The sequence below is a fragment of the Gorilla gorilla genome, chromosome 11, assembly GCF_029281585.2.
Source record: "Gorilla gorilla gorilla isolate KB3781 chromosome 11, NHGRI_mGorGor1-v2.1_pri, whole genome shotgun sequence".
Lineage (NCBI taxonomy): Eukaryota > Metazoa > Chordata > Mammalia > Primates > Hominidae > Gorilla > Gorilla gorilla.
This window is the reverse complement of record NC_073235.2, coordinates 73,612,719-73,629,670: the sequence shown is the minus strand read 5'-3', so window position 1 is coordinate 73,629,670 and position 16,952 is coordinate 73,612,719. Positions and strand designations below refer to the sequence as shown.

General features: G+C 37.2%; 2 protein-coding genes across 8 annotated transcripts in view; both read left to right on the top strand.

Moving 5' to 3' along the window:
- Positions 1 to 16,952, top strand: part of TLK1 (tousled like kinase 1) — a 170,165-nt gene that overhangs the window by 27,476 nt on the left and 125,737 nt on the right. For 3 of the 7 annotated variants that reach the window (XM_055379153.2, XM_019022664.4, XM_063694980.1), the window contains exon 2: positions 15,473 to 15,591. The exons of 2 other annotated variants lie outside the window; for them this stretch is intronic. In XM_055379153.2, the coding sequence (XP_055235128.1) occupies positions 15,473 to 15,591 (119 nt within the window). Of the gene's footprint in view, positions 1 to 15,472; positions 15,592 to 16,952 lie in introns of those variants that run through there. 2 more of the 7 variants (XM_055379154.2, XM_063694983.1) reach the window with 2 other exon arrangements.
- LOC129531903 (uncharacterized) lies at positions 3,509 to 12,765 on the top strand. Its single transcript, XM_055379169.2, has one exon. It carries the CDS (start codon positions 9,355 to 9,357, stop codon positions 9,850 to 9,852), a length of 498 nt encoding a protein of 165 aa, XP_055235144.1. The 5' UTR covers positions 3,509 to 9,354; the 3' UTR covers positions 9,853 to 12,765.

Sequence of the window (16,952 nt, the reverse complement as noted above, 5' to 3'; positions counted from 1 at the left end):
GTTTTTTGTCTCTTAGATACTTTTCTTATCTGTCACTGTTCTAGTTAGACTCCTATTTTCTCTTAACCTGGATGGCTGCCTAACATGTCTCCATGTTTCCCCTCTGGAATCTACTGTTAGGCAAAAAGGCAGAAGCTATAGTACTTGACAGGTAACAATGTTTAATTTTCAACTTGACTAAAGTAGCTCAGCTTGTGTCCCTTTTATTTTTATTATTATATAGTTTTACATATTGAGCTCCAAGAAGTTATAGTTCCTTGGTTTTTAAATAAGATCTGTAAGAGGAGTTTAATCCATATTTAGTGTTGTGTTTATCTTCAAGCCAGTAAGTTAGACATTTATTCTCATTTTACAAATAAAGAAATCATTGCTGAGAGTTAACTGTGTGGTGGTTGAGATTTAGATATAGTGTTTTGTTATGTTTTTTGAGACAGTGTCTCACTTTGTTCCCTAGGCTGGAATGCAGTGGCGTGTTCATAACTCACTGCAGCCTTGATCTCTGGGGTCAAGGGATTCTCCCACCTCAATCTCTTGAGTAGTTGGGATCACCACACCCAGCTAATTTTTTGATGTTTTGTTGAGATGAGGTCTTACTATGTGGCCCAAGCTGATCTTGAACTCGGAAGCCGTAGCACCTGGCTAACAGCCATCAGTATTAAACACAGAAGTTTAAGTGTCCCTTTTAGGCTTTTAATTATCTTAGAAAACAGCTATTTGTAAAGAAATTTTAAAAACTTTTACTAAAATACCGCTACGCTGTATTATTAGAGTACTAACATTAATATGCAGTGAACTTATACAAATACATAAGTTTATAATTTATCTGAAACTCGTGTTGGGGGGGTAAGTGTAACTTTATGAGTTTCTGGATATATGACTACTGTTGATATGGTTTAGCTGTGTCCCCATCCAAATCTCATCTTGAATTGTAGTTCCCATAATCTCCATGTGTCCTGGAAGGGACTCGGTGGGAAGTGACTGGATCATGGGGGCACTTTCCCACATGCTGGGTCTCCTCCCGATAGTGAGTTCTCACAAGATGTAATGGTTTTGTAAGTGTGTGGCATTTCTCCTGCTTGCACTCATTCTCTCTTCTGCTGCTCTGTGAAGAGGTGCCTTTGGCCATGATTGTAAGTTTCCTGAGGCTTCCTCAGCCATGAAGAACTGTGAGTCAATTAAACCTCTTTTCTTCATAATTACCCAGTCTCAGGTATTTCTTCATAGCAGTGTGAGAACGGACTAATACAATGGTAAAGAAAAACAAACCCAAACTGAGAATTGGATGGATGGAGATTTTATGTAAGATCTTTCATTTAGCAATACGTCAGCTAGTGATAAATATATCATGTGATGAACTTTCAGGATTTTGTACACATTTTCATAATTGTAAAAGCATCTTTGAATGCCAGGGGCTACCACTGTATAAAATGTAATCTCAGTTGTTGGAAAAAAAAAAAGTATGTGGAAAAAAAGACTGGAAGAAAATAAGCCATTGTTGACATTGGTTATCTTTGGGTGGTAGGACTATGAGTGGGATTTTTTTGGCTCTAATTTTTTGCATTTTTCCATTTTCCTTTACCATGCGTTCATGACTACGGGTAAAAAGGGAAAGAAGTGAAATTGCTTCTTTGCTGACAGTTTTTTAGGAAAATATCCTTTTGTTCATAAGGCAAATAAATTGTCTTGGGGAAGAAATATGAAGAAATATGAAGTCAAATATAATAATTGAAAGAAGTCTTGGTATAAGTCAGTATTTTTAAGTGACTGTTTGCTGGAAAACTATGGTGTTAATCTGAGGCCAACCAGGCATATGACTATAGAACTTTGCATCTGCCACTCTGTTTTGGCAGCTTTTAGAGTAATACAAAAAAGGTACGAGAATGATGTGACCCACAATTTATTTGAATCACTAAATACTGTCCAAAAATGGCAGTTACAGTAATTTGTGAGGACACTAGGGGATCTGATTATATCATAGGCCATTTTGGTCATTGAGTATTAGGTTGAACCATATGAACCTATTTTATAGATTAAAAATGGTTGAGTGTCTGTAACTTCCTGTGATTTAACCTGTTAAAAATAGTACTTTTTCATCCTTCATTCAAATTTGATTTGCATAGCTTGTATTATATACATATCTCTGTATCTATATATCTCTGTATCTCTCTCTATATATAGATATATAGATCTCTGCATCTATCTATGTATATAGATACAAAGATATATAGGTATCTATCTAAGTTTACAGGTTGGTGTGTCCGTTAAGGTTGCAGATAAAAAAAATTATTATTAGAATCTTAAAATTTTGTTTTTGGGGTGATTTGGTCATTGGAAATACGTCTTTCTAGAGGACCATTATGACCTTAATGTGGATTATGTGCTAATTTATGTATCTGGATCCCAAAGTTGGCATTCCCTGGAGTCTTGATAGCATGTTAGAGTTGGAAGTGATGGCTAAAGATTGTTTTAGTTTTCATCAAGCAGGATAACTCAACATGTCTACGTGGACATGTAGAGCAGGTAGGAGCCCTATCCTACGTAGGCTAGCCTGTTTTATTGGAAATCTGGTGGATAAAATTTATTTATTTTTGTTCCTTATTTGAAGGTTTAGGCTAGGTGAGTAGAAAGTAAGTGAGTAGATTGGAATGCTAATAGGTTCCTTCTGTTGCTTTCTCTTCTCACGTGATTTACTTTGCATGTATTTTTGGGCAAGTTGCTTATTTTTCTGGGACTTAGTAAGTAAACATCATTTAGGCTATATGGTCCAGGAACCTGCCAAAACCTTACATGTATTATCTCATTTAACTCACCTTATGAATTAACGCTGTGTCCTGCCTGTGAACAACCCTGTGATGGCATAGTCATTACCAAGATTTTTTTTTTTCCCTGAGATAGAGTTGCTATGTTGCCCAGGCTAGAGTGCAGTGGTGCGATCTTGGCTCACCGCAGCCTCCGCCTCCTGGGTTCAAGCAATTCTCCTGCCTCAGCCTCCTGAGTAGCTGAGACTACAGGAACGTGCCACCACGCCCAGCTAATTTTTGTATTTCTAGTAGAGATGGGGTTTCACCATGTTGGCCAGGCTGGTCTTGAACCCCTGACCTTGTGATCTGCCCGCCTCAGCCTCCCAAAGTGCTGGGATTACAGGCATGATCCACTGTACCCAGCCGTTATTACCAAGATTTTATAATAATCGGGTCACTACGTGGCAAAGCTGGGATTTGAACTCAGGCAGTCTGGCCACAGAGCCCATGTTCTTAACCTTACAGCTGGCTGTATTGTTAAAGTAAATGTCCACAGAAGTCCATTTTAGGAATCTTACCAGGATATGGTAAAGATGATGTTGATGAAATAATAGGTTGAAATCACTGTATGAATATTTAGAATATTTAGAATTTTACCCATATTATGTTATGTTATGTTGTGTTATGTTATGTTATGTTGTTATGTTATGTTATGTTATGTTATGTTATGTTATGTTATGTTATGTTATGTTATTTAGTAACCTATCTATAGCCCAGGCTGGAGTGCGGTGGCAGCATCTCACAGCTTACCACGGCCTCTACTTCCTGGGCTCAAGTGATCTTCCCACCTCAGCCTGAGACTATAGGTGCGGACTACCATGCCTGGATAATTTTTTAAGTTTTTTTGTAGAGATGGGGTCTCTTCAGGTTGCCCAGGCTGGTCTCGAACTCCTGGGCACAAAGGACCTGCCTGCCTTGGCCTTCAAAGTGCTGGGATTACAGATGTGAGACACCACTCCTGGCCCCTTGTTGATTTTCATTCATTGTTTTCAGTTGTGCTTTAGTATGTAGCTCGTATTCAACTTGGACTTACAAAAAGTACTTGCAGCCTCGTTTTTGGTCAGGGATTTACTTACCTGCTGTAAAGGGACTTTAAGAAAGAAAAACTGTTCTGTGGCCCTTCTTTCACCCTGTATTATTGGGATAGAAGAAGAGGCCAAGAAGGAGTACTGTGGAGCAGTAAATCATCACTGTCGTTTTTAAGGTTCATAACAATTGGTTACCTCTCAGGAGTGGGATTTTAGGAGACAAGGAAGTATTGGGACTTTTTACTTTTATATTTTTGTATTTATTTCAAGAAGCACCTATTACTTAGTAATGGGGGAAAGGGATGAAACCAAAAAAGAGTCTTGAGTACTTAGGTTAGAGACAAGATACCAGTCTACTTTCTGGTAGTGAGGAGAGGGTAATTACCAGCTCAAGTTTTACCAGATTCCTGTTTTGGAGTTTTCTTAGAGAACATTCCTTCTTACTGCAGGATCAAGTACATGCTCTGTTTTTCTCTGTGTCTTTGTCTGTCTCTGACATGGACACGTGCACACACACATACACACACGCACATACTCTTCCTCTGGACCCTTCTTTTGGGACAGAGATGCTTAGTTGAGTGGATATAAACTGTAACAAAAGGCAGTATAACTTAACCTGTCAGTGTCTCAATTTCTCTATTTTTAAAATCAGGACTATATGTTAATACAGAAATGCAGTCTAGTATAAAATACATCTATATGTGAGTATGTGTATATACATTTGTATGTATGTGTATATATATATATATACATGTACATGTATATACACAATGTGAGAGATTGATTTTAAAAATAGCAGATTGTCACAAGTTTGAGGCTAGAGGAAGAGGAACTTGGTTAGTTGTGTTACTACTATATTAGCATAAAGAAATTAGGCATGGAAGTATATGTAATCTTATTATACTTAGCAGGAACTTCGTACCCCAGGAAGAAAGCTAGAAGGGGGCTTATTACATTATATATGCTAATATTTATTGAGCACTTATATTTTAGCATACATATATGTTCACATTTATTGAATGCTTTCTAAGTGACAGATTTAGTTCAAAACTATTCGTATAAACTTATTTTACTTTAACAACTCTATAAGGTATGTACTTTTATTATCTCCATTTTCTATATAAGGAAGCTAAAATAGAGATTAAAGAACTTGACCAAACTTTACACAACTTATCGACCTATGTATGTTTTTGATGAAAGAAAAATTAGTTGTCAGATTTTTTTATTAGTAAGAATAAAATTGAAATTTAAATTATTTTCATTTTTTAAGGTCATGGCAGTAGAGAGAAGCAGAAACCCTATGCTTTAGTAACTCTGATGCAAGCCATATCTCCTTACATGAATTATTTGGTCTCAGAGTATTTGAATTCTTTGCTGTAAGGGTTGCAACAAAAGTGTTTAAAAAGACCAATTATATTAAAAAAGATTAGGTGAAGCATTACTCTGACTTGGAATGATTCTAGATTAGACCTGTCTTCTCTACCACAGGCTTATATAATTGAACATGTATACCTAGATTCAGGGACCTGACTTTCTATACTTACTGTTGTCAGACATTTGGGTGAAATCTTCGGGAAGTGTGTGTCTGTGTTTATGTGTGTATGTGCAGTACATATATATCTATATGTGTAGATAGATGGATAGATAATATGACTCAGACAGATAAATAGTTTAGTGAAACTATTTAGTGAATAAAGTACAAAACAGACCGATGTTTATGGAATGTGATAACCAGAGAGGTATTTTAAATTAGTGGGAAACGTTTGAATTAGTGAGAAATTGGGACATTTTCCTTTGGAAAAAATTAGATATATTATATATCTATATATAATTCTAAATGGATTAATGTTCTAAATATTAATATTTCAAATCATTAGAAAAAAATGTAGGAAATGGGTTTATTGAATTCATGTGAGGGAAGGGTTAGAAAAAGAAATTGGGCTGGTTTTGTGATAGCTCATTTAACTAACGTGTTCATTTAACTGCCAAAAAATTATACTATTTGGTTTTAAAGTAGGGAATCAAACTGTGGAATAAATAATGCAACATAGTATAGCCAACAAAAGTTATAGCTAAATATGATACAAAATATTGTCAATGAAAATAGTTATGTTCTATTTATTAACCATGTTAAAATGGATGTTTCAAGACAAGATTCAGAAGTAATTCCAGTGTTATACAATATAGACTTCTTGAATTTTTTCTTTTTTTTTTTTTTGAGATGGGAGTCTCACTCTGTTGGCCAGGCTGGAGTGCAGTGACATGATCTCAGCTCACTGCAGCCTCCACCTCCCGGGTTCAAGTGATTCTCGTGCCTCAGCCTCCTGAGTAGCTGGGATCACAGGTGTGCACCACCATGCCTGGCTAATTTTTGTATTTTTTAGTAGAATTGGGGTTTCACCATGTTGACCAGGCTGGTCTTGATCTCCTGACCTCAGGTGATCCACTCACCTCAGCCTCCCAAAGTGCTGGGATTACAGGCGTGAGCCACTGTGCCCAGCCCAGACTTTTGAATTCTTTTGCTTTCGATACTTTCGAGTGCATTAAAAAAACTAATGAAAAGGAATTATTTAAGTGGAATATTTTATCTTGGAGAAATAATTTCGTTGTCATAATGTTTATTTTTAATAAAAGGAACCTCTGCCTTATCTAGTATAATATGGAAAGTATTAATAGAAGAAAAGCTTTAACTGTTCTGTATAAATCAGCTTATCAAATGTAATATGAAAAGTAGCAGGTAAAATCGCGAGTGAATTAAAATTTTTAGACTTCAGGAAGTTTTAAATTTAAAACTAAGGTCATGGCTCAGCAGCAGTTGAATCTACTGTTAGAAAGCTCTTAGTGAAAAAACTCTTTTTCACCTTTTTGGTAACTGGTATTAACCTTTTAAAAACCTGCATTCTAGGCATTTGATTTTATTATGACTGTCGTCAAGGAAGATTAAGACTTAAGGTAACTAAAAAATTATATAATGAAAAAATGATTCCTTGTCATAAATACAGGTGATATAACTATCATATAAAGTGATGTTGACTAACCAGAACTAGTAATATGTTCTAATATATCACCCTTGGATCCTTGGGAGCCCATACTTCTACAGTAATCAACATTTATTGAGTTTATGAGTGTGTGTATTTAAAGACACAGGGAGAGAGAGAAAACATGTTTATTAAAATGAAACATGACAAACTAATAGGTCAGATTGTGTTCTTTATGTTCCCTAAAATTTTTCTTCATCATATTGAATGTGATTGATCTCTTAATTTGGGTAGTGACATTCCTTGTTATATGTTTTATGTGATGTTTTGGATTTACATTTGTAAATTTTGGGAAACAGGATAGTAAGAAGAGTAGCATAATTAAAAGACAGGTGGTTGTGCTTTGAAATGGGCTATTCTTTAAGAATGGTATGATCTTTATAGTGGCTTTTGTAATTTCTTCTTTTTCAAAGTTATAAACATTTATTGTAATAAAGAATTTGATGGATTATAGTGAATTTACTTTTTTTCCAGAAAATTTCCCTCTTGAGGACAGAATTTTTTGTTAAGGGTCAAAAATGACAGTTTGAGTCCATAAAAGATTGAAATCTTTGAAGTGTGTTTTCTAGAACAGGAGTAAACAAACTTACCTATTTTTACATGGCTAAAAACATCAAAAAAGAATAATTCTTTCAGGTGATGGGTGCACCAAAATCTCAGAAATCACCACTAAAGAACTTATTCATGTAACCAATCACTACCTGTTCCCCCAAAACCTGTTGAAATAAAAACTAAATAATTCTTTGTGACATGTGAAATTTGAATTTCATTTTCTATTTATAAATAAAGTCTTATTGGAACACAGCTGCTTTTGCTTTATAATGGCAGAGCTGAGGAGTTTTGACAGAAACTGTATATGGCATTCTCATTACTTCAAGTTACTGTTTGGTGTACCACAAATTTCAGTGCTGCCATTATTGCTTGACAGTGTTTTGAGTGCCACATCTGTGACCAGATTGCAATTTTTTATTTTATTTATTTATTTATTACCACTGTGTATCCATCATGTCAAAAAAAGGAAAGAAGAGAAAAATATAGACGTGCTTTTAAGGCACATTGGAGTGTGGGTTATTTTGTTATTGAATTTAATAGCAAAACATTGCTCTTATTATGAAGTGACACTAGAGCTGCAATAGAGGAATACAGTATACATGAAAGTAACTAGACTAATCATATACTACACTATGTCCAACTCTCAGGAAAGCAATAGAAAAATTACAAAACTTAAAAATGGAATATCTCATCACAGCATAATTTCTTCATAAAAATGAAAATGAGGCTGCCACCAAAATAAGTTTCCAGGTGGCTTATTTGTTTGCCAAGCAAGGAAAGCCATTTGCTGATGTTGAGTTAATTAAATTGTATTTTATTGAAGCAGTCAAAAAAATTATGTCCAGAGAAAATAAACTTGTTTTAGGCTATTAGCTTTTTGGCAAGCACAGTTGATTTAAGAGTTGAGGACATTTGAAGCAACATCACTAGTCAATTAAAAAACAAGGCAAATGATTTGGTGTGGTTTTTCTCGGCTCTTGATGAGCCGGCAGATGTTATTGATACAGTTCAGTTGTTCTTTATTCAAGGAGTCAATTCCAGGTTTGAAGTGGCAGAAAAGTTGGCCTCTGAATAGTCTGTGCAGAACAACTACAGGCAAGAATATTTTCAAAGCTGAGAAAACACTAAGTACAATCTGAAGTGGAATCTGCTAGGATGTGCTGCAAGCGGTGGTGATAGAATACAAACGGAGCAGAAAAAGGCTTAGTTGGACTAATTTACAAAGCTTGTAAAACTGAGGAGTTCATAGTTTATGGTTATTCGTTGTTATTCATTGGCACATACCTTGCAGAAAATATTTCCATCTATCCATGTGTGTTACTGAATCAGTACTGTCAACTGTGAAGTCAGTTTGCTCTTTTGGACTTAACTAGCATCAGCTGCATTAATTTTTGTTAGAAACAGAGGACAAATATCCTGACTGGCTTAGAAGTGGTAAAGTATATTTTCGCAATTGTTTGAGCTAAAGGCTGAGATTGAAATTTTTTTAACAAAGAGAACTGCCCTCAACTGCTATTAAATACTAATTAGCTTTGGAAATTAGCTTTTTGTGAAGATTGAGTAATGTTTTTAAAATGAATTTAACCTAAGATTTCAAGGCAAAATAGTGCCTATATTTGAAAGAATGTGGTAAAGTCATTTCAGTGGCAACTGATATTCAAATCCCAAATAATTTCAGGCTGCTTTATATATTTCTCAAGCTGTCAAAGAAGTTAGATCGTCATTCCCACATAAATATGAGTGGACGTATTTTCTAGTCTCAAACTATAGTTCCCACAGCATTTTTCAGAAGTTGACACACATGCACAGGAAGTTCCATATTTCAAAAATTTGTTTAATTTTGCAGTGGAGAAACTTTCTACCTAACCTTGAATTGGAAGTAATTAATCTGCACTGTGATGACATACTGAAAGGCAAATATCAAATGAAGAACCAATGGATAACTGCCTTCCCAGTAATGAATATGCTCAATTAAAATCATGCTTGTGGGTTAATATCAATATTCGGCAATATCTGTTTCTGTTAAAAGACATTTTCAAAGACAAATACATACAGTCTCATTACAGATCAGTGTTTTTTTGTTTGTTTGTTTTTAAGCAAAAGTGCTCTCATTCTGCGCCCAGGCTGGAGTACAGTGGCACAATCATGACTCACTGCAAGCCTGTATCTGCTGGGCCCAAGCGCTTCTCCTACCTCAGCCTCCTGAGTAGCTGGGACCATAGGTGCATACCACCACACCTTAGGTTTTATTTTTTTAATTTTTGTAGAGACAGGGTCTCCCTATGTTGCCCAGGCTGGTCTCGGACTCTTGGGCTCAAACAATCCACCTGTCTTGGCCTCCCAAAGTGTTGTGATTACAGACGTGAGCCACTGCGTTTAGCCCGCAGATCAGTATTAACAGATGAGGCCAGGCGTGGTGGCTCATGCCTGTAATCCCAGCACTTTAGGAGGCACAGGTGGGCTGATCACTTGAGATCAGGAGTTCAAAAACAGCTTGGCCAACATGGTGAAACCCTGTTTCTACTAAAAAAAAAATTATAAAATTAGCCAGGCATGGTGGCATGTGCCTGTAATCCCGGCTACTTGGGAGGCTGAGGTGGGAGAATCTCTTGAACCTGGGCGGTGGAGGTTGTAGTGAGCCGAGATCGTGCCACTGCACTCTAGGCTGGGCAACAGAGCAAGACTCCATCTCAAAACAAAATTTAACAGATGAGTATTTGTAATAGATTTTGATGATAGGAAACCCCAATTAAGTGAGGTGCTATCTTCTCAAAAAGAATTTCATTCTTTTCATTAGCAAACTTTTATTAAAAAAAGAAGTGTGTGTGTGCGTGTGTGTGTGTATTTATTTATTTATTTTATCATATAGGGTCTTCTCTTGTCACCCAGGCTGGAGTGAAGTGGTGTGATCTCGGCTCACTGCAACCTCTGCCTCCTGGGTTCAAGTGATTCTTGTGCCTCAGCGTCATAAGTAGCTGCGATTACAGGCATCTGCCACCACGCCTGGCTAATTTTTGTATTTTTAGTAGAGATGGGGTTTCACCATGTTGGCCAGGCTGGTCTTGAACTCCTGACCTCAAGTGATCCACCCTCCTCAGTCTCCCAACGTGCTGGGATTATAGATGTGAGCCACTGCACCTGGCCTATTATAAAATATTATACTCATTATTGTATCTTGGATTTTGTCAATAAAAAGTTTTTGGAAATTGTTTCTGTATCCAGCCTGGGCGACAGAGTGTCTCCAAAAAAAAAAAAAAAAATTGTTTCTGGCTTGTTATGTAAGTATCTATATGATTTTGCCTATTGGCCAGCAAAGACTAAAATATTTGTGACTGGGCCCTTTACAGAAAAAATTACAGATCCGTGTTCTACAGAAGTACTTCTGAAACATGAATGTATATAGTAATTACTGGGGATCTTGTTAAGATGCATATTCTGGTGTGGTCGGTTTGTGGAGGAACCCATGATTTTGCATTTCTTATAAGCATCTTGGTGATACAGTTGCTGCTGGGCTCATGCACTGTAGTTTAAGTAGCAAGGCTCTACTGTTTAGGATTAACATTTGCTAAGCACCTATTATGTGCCAGGAATTACACCAGGGGCTCTTGAGTATATTGCCTCTTTAAAATATCTTATTAGGGCCGGGTGCGGTGGCTCACGCCTGTAATCCCAGCACTTTGGGAGGCTGAGGTGTGTAATTCACGAGGTCAAGAGATCGAGACCATCCTGGCCAACATGGTGCATCCTGGCCAACATGGTGAAACCCCGTCTTTACTAAAAATACAAAAATTAGCTGGGTGTGGTGGTGAGCACCTGTAGTCCCAGCCACTTAGGAGTCTGAGGCAGGAGAATCGCTTGAACCCAGGAGGTGGAGGTTGCAGTGAGCCAAGATTGCATCACTACACTCCAGCCTGGTGACAGAGTGAGACTCCGTCTCAAAAAACAAACAAACAAAACAAAAAGTAATTAGAAGGTGTTAAGAATTAAGGAGAGATTGTGCTTTTAAGAGTTTTTGGTTAGAAACCCATTTGTTCTTGGGTGCCTAATTTCCTGTAAGACCTCATGAAGAGAGTTGAGGTCCTAGAGGAAGCTATATATCTGGGAAAAACAATAGGAAACAAAATATATTATTATTTTCTGATCTAGGTCAAAGGAGGGCCCCATGCCCTCATCTTCCATGGTAAATTTCAGTGTGCCATCAACCAGTTATCAAGTCAAAGAGTAGGCATAGTATATAGCACATATATGCTTTATAAATGTTTTCTTCCAATCTGTTGTTTACCTTTTCATTTTGTAACCATGTTCTTTTGAACTAGCACCATTTTAAATTTTTGATGAAGTCCAATTTATTGAATTAAGAACTTGTAAGTATTATTTGAGACAGGTTCTCGCTGTGTCACCCAGCCTGGAGTGCAGTGGTGCAATCTTGGCTCACTGCAGCCTCGACTTCCTGGGCTCAAGCAGTCCTCCCACCTCAGCTCCTTAGTAGCTGGAACTACAGATGCTCACTGCCACACCCAGCTAATTTTTGTATTTTTTGTAGAGACAGGGTTTTGCCATGGTGCTCAGGCTGATCTTGAACTCCTGGACTCAAGTGATTCTCTTTGCCTTGGGCTCCCAAAGTGCTGGTATTATAGGCAGGCGCCATGACACCTAATGATTTTTTTTTTAAATTGTGGCAAAATATAAAATTTACCATGTTAACTATTTTTAAATGTAAAGTTCAGTGGTATTAAGTACGTTCATACTGTGCTACCATCACCACTATTCATCTGTAGAAATTTTCCGTCTTCCTCAGCTGAAACTCTGTACCCATTAAATACTAACTTCCCATTCCACCACACCCCCAGCCCCTGGCAACCACCTTTTGTGACTGGCTTATTTTACTTTGCATATCTTCAGAGATCTCCCTGTTGTAGCATGCACCCATATTTTCTTCATTTTTCAGGCTGAATAATATTCCATTGTGTGTAGATACCACATTTTGTTTATCCATTCATCTGTTGATGGCCACTTGGATTGCTTCTACCTTTAGGCTAATGTGAATAATGCTGCTGTAAATGTGTTTGTACAAATACCTGTTTGAGCCATTGCTTTCGCTTGTATTGGTTATATACTCAGAAGTGAAATTGCTGGATCATATGGTAATTCAGTGTTTCATTTTTTGAGGAGCCGCTATACTGTTTTGCACAGTGGCCGCACCATTTTATGTTCCCACCAGCGATGCACAAGGATTCCAATTTCTCCACATCCTCACTAGCACTTGTATATTTGGGGTTTTAGTTTTTGATAACAGCCATCCTAATGGGTATGAAGTGGTATCTCACCGTGATTTTGATTTGCATTTCCCTCATGATTAATGTTGAGCATCTTTTCATGTGCTTATTGATCATTTGCATATCTTCTTTGGAATAATTTGTATTCCAGTCTTTTGCCCATTTTTTTATATGGGTTTTTTTTTTGTTATTGAGTTGTAGAAGTTCTTTATATATTCTGGATATCAATCCTTTATCAGATATATAATTTTCAGATATTTTTTCCATTCTGTGGGTTGCCGTCTCACTCTGTTGATTGTGTCCTTTTAGGCACAAAAGTTTTTAATTTTGATGAAGTCCAACTTACCTATTTTCCTTCCTTCCTTTTTTTTTTTTTTTTTTTTTTTTTCTGACGGAGTCCCACTCTGTCGCCCAGGCTGGAGTGCAGTGGTACGACCTCGGTTCACTGCAGCCTTTGCCTCCTGGGTTCAGGTGATTCTCTTGCCTCAGCCTCCTGAGTAGCTGAGATTACAGGCACACACCACCATGCTTGGCTAATTTTTTTGTATTTTTAGTAGAGATGTTGGCCAGGCTAGTCTCGAACTGCTGACCTCAAGTGATCTGCTGGCCTTGGCCTCCCAAAGTGCTGGGATTTCAGGCATGAGCCACTGCACCTGGCCCTATTTTTTCTTTAGTTGCCTGTGCTTTTGGTGTTAGATCAAAGAAACCATTGCTAAATTCAGTGCCACGAAGCTTTATCCATATGTTTTCTTCTAAGAGTTAGAAAGTTTTAGGTCTTATATTCAGGCATTTGATCCATTTTGAGTTAAATTTTTTTATATGGTTAAAGTAAGGATCCAACTCAATTTATTTGCATGTGGATATCCAGTTTTCCCTGCACCATTTGTTGAAAAGACTGATCTTTCTCCACTGAATGGTGTTGGTGTTCTTACTGAAAATCATTTCACGTGAGGGTTTATTTTCTGGTCTCCCTGTTTTATCCCATTGCTCTATATATATGTCTGTCTTTATGCCAGTACCATATTCTTATTTTAAAAATGTGATTTAATGTTTTCAAAATAGTCCTGTGCCAGGGAAGGATTGATAGTTTTTTATAAAGCAAAACTTCAGTAGATTGTAAGTTTCAGTGCCAAGCTTAAGACTTGGCAGACCTGGCATATAATAGGTGTGTGATTTGAGAATCGTGTTTGAAGCCAAAGGAGATCTGAAAAGAAAACAGAAGGCCATGGGGAATATTAGCAGTTAAGAGAGAACAAGAAGGTGGTGGGGGGAACAGGTGTGGCTGAATTATGAAAACTAGAACTGTTTATGTTTTTGCTTTGGTTTTTCCTCTCAATAAAGGAATAATATACAGTTTCTGATGTAATAGGAAGAGAAAAAAATGGAAGCATTGATGATACTAAGGATGATATGGTTATAAACCAGTTTAAGGGAAGAATTAAATGGTAGTACAGTAAAATTGAGGCCAAGGTAGACTTCTAAAAAGACATAAGTGAGGGCAGAAGGAGACAAGTAGTGAGTAGATGCCAGAGAGGTAGGGTACTTGTGAATACAAGATTTCTTGGATGTCAAGAAGGAGTGAGGTCAAAAGCAAGTGTTAAAGGCTTTAGCTTTTTAGAGGGATTTACCTCTTTTTTTGAGCTAGAAGAAGTAGACAGAGGAAGGTGTATTTTCAGGTACAGGGATCCAAATAAGCGTGAAAGAGTGGCCACCATCCATCTAGTCCTCTGTCCAGGTGAGGATAAAAAGTAAGAAAGGGAATTTCAGAAGATAAGATCTATAGGAGTAGTTGTTAACCTTTAGGAGAGGAATGTCAGGATGTGTGGAAGGGGCTAGTATAGTTCAAAAATGTTCCCCAAGTCATTCTGGATTCTGGTAATATCCTTACCTGCTCCCTTTGAGAGCCATTCATTTATGTCACTTCTGGGGTTTTTGTTAGAAGAGAATTAGCAGACATAGATAAAGTAATTTTTAAGAATTTGTTTGAACTTCATCTAGAATTTGGAGTGCTTTAGTCTGCATAATAACAATAACATCAGGGTGTTAAATTTTTCCCCTTAATTTTCAAGGTGGTTTAATAATAGTAAGTGTTACTTCAGTCATCTGTGTGTGTGGTAAACGTGTTTGTGTTTCATTTACCTGAAGGAAACTTAAAACTATGAACCGTACAAAAGATCTTAAGGATTGTGACAATAATAAAACATTTCTTTATAGTTTAAAATGTAGTTAGTTATATAAGATATACATAAACAAAATAATTAAGTGGTAATGTCGCATAGTTACAATTCTGGGTATGCTTAGAATAGGGAGATTACATTAGGAGAGTAGTATTTTTTAAACTATGGACCCATGGTCCATTGTTGGTTTATGAAATCAATTTAATTGCTATTTACTAGTGTCACCTCACTCTTTTTTAAGTGGACTAGGATAGGCTAGAAAATAGATGTTGTACAGGACTCTTACTACTGCATTGCAGTAAGATTTGGTATTCTGTGAAACTTTTAAATATATGAATGTTTGTAACTGTGTACTAAATTAGATGGAAAATATATTTCTTCTGTGAGTTGCAGCCAAAAGTGTTGGAAATCCATTGTAGGATGTTTTGATAAGTTGATGTGTACATTTAAAAATAAAGTCTCTCAATTTCGTCTGCTTGTAGCATTCATTCCTAAATTTTTAACGTCTTAACTAATCACATATATATATTTGTGTGTGTAAGTATAAAGTATACACACATACATGTATATGTGTACATATATATTTTTTTTTCTTAATAGGTGCAATGGATGAGCTTCATAGTCTGGATCCAAGAAGGCAAGAGTTATTGGAAGCTAGATTTACTGGAGTTGCAAGTGGGAGCACTGGAAGTACGGGCAGTTGCAGTGTTGGAGCTAAAGTGAGCAAAATTCTCATCTTTATTTGACAGTCTTTCTTTCTATTAAATGATCTAAAATAGTATGTAAAGGATTCCTACATACGTGCTTAACAGCAAATGTAACTTTTATAACGTGTAGAATAAGATCAGTGTTCATAAACGCGTTTTTAATGTAGTATACCGTATTTCAGGGGCATTATAATACAGCGTAATATGTTTCAGGGATAAAAAGGAGTTTGGTAGATTGTACTGCCTGTCTCCCACTATGTACTTTCTTATCCTTCCTGCCCTTATTATCCATGGTCCTATCTGTACATCTAATCCACGGTTTCTAACTGCTGCATAAAACTTTAATAGTGTATATCTTTTAGGCCAGGAGTCCTCAACCCCTGGGCCAAGGACCAGTACCAGTCCTGTTAGTAACCGGCCACACAGCAGGAGGTGAGCGGCAGGAGAGTGAGCATTACTGCCTGAGCTCCACCTGTTAGATTTGGCAGCGTTAGATTCTCATAGGAGCATGAACTCTATTGTGAACTGTGCACATGCGAGGGATCCAGGTTGTGCACTCCTTATGAGAATCTAATGCCTGATATGAGGTAGAACAGTTTCATCTCTAAACTATTCCCCACCCAACCTCCACCTTCCCTCTTTTTTCATGGAAAAATTGTCTTCCATGAAACTGATCCTGGGTGCCAAAAAGGTTAGGTATTGCTGTGTTCAGCCTTTCAGTGATAGACCCAGATTGTCTACCTCAAACTGTGATGAGTTTTCATGTACTTGGGCTCTTACGGACCTTTGTGACCATTTATTTAGGATGTTTTCCCAAGAGCACAATTGCTAGATCATAGGGTATGTATAGACTGAAATTGGATAAATACAAGGTTGCTATTCAGAACAGTTGTACTAATCTGCATTTTCAGTGGAGTGCATGAGTATTTCTGTATTTCCATATCGCAGAAACACTTGACACCATCCACATTCCTCATTTAAGTATAAAATATCTTCTTGTTTTACTTGTACCATCAATTATTTTGAGCATTTCTTCTTTTTTTTTTTTTTGAGGGAGTTTCACTTTGTCGCCCAGGCTGGAGTGCAGTGGCATGATCTTGGCTCACTGCAACCTCTGCCTCCCAGGTTCAAGCGATTCTCCTGCCTCAGCCTCCCAAGTAGCTGGGATTACAGGTGCTCACCACCACGCCTGGCTAATTTTTGTATTTTTAGTAGAGACGGGGTTTCACCATGCTGGCCAGGCTGGTCTCAAACTCCTGACCTTAGGTGATCCACCCACCTCGGCCTCCCAAAGTGCTGGGATTACAGGCATGAGCCACCATGCTCGGCATATTTTGAGCATTTCTTTGTATGCTTGTTAGGTTGTTGGGAGT

Bases quoted from the DNA above. Each gene is read 5' to 3' on its own strand.
- LOC129531903 (XM_055379169.2), top strand. From the start codon at position 9,355: ATGGATAACTGCCTTCCCAGTAATGAATATGCTCAATTAAAATCATGC.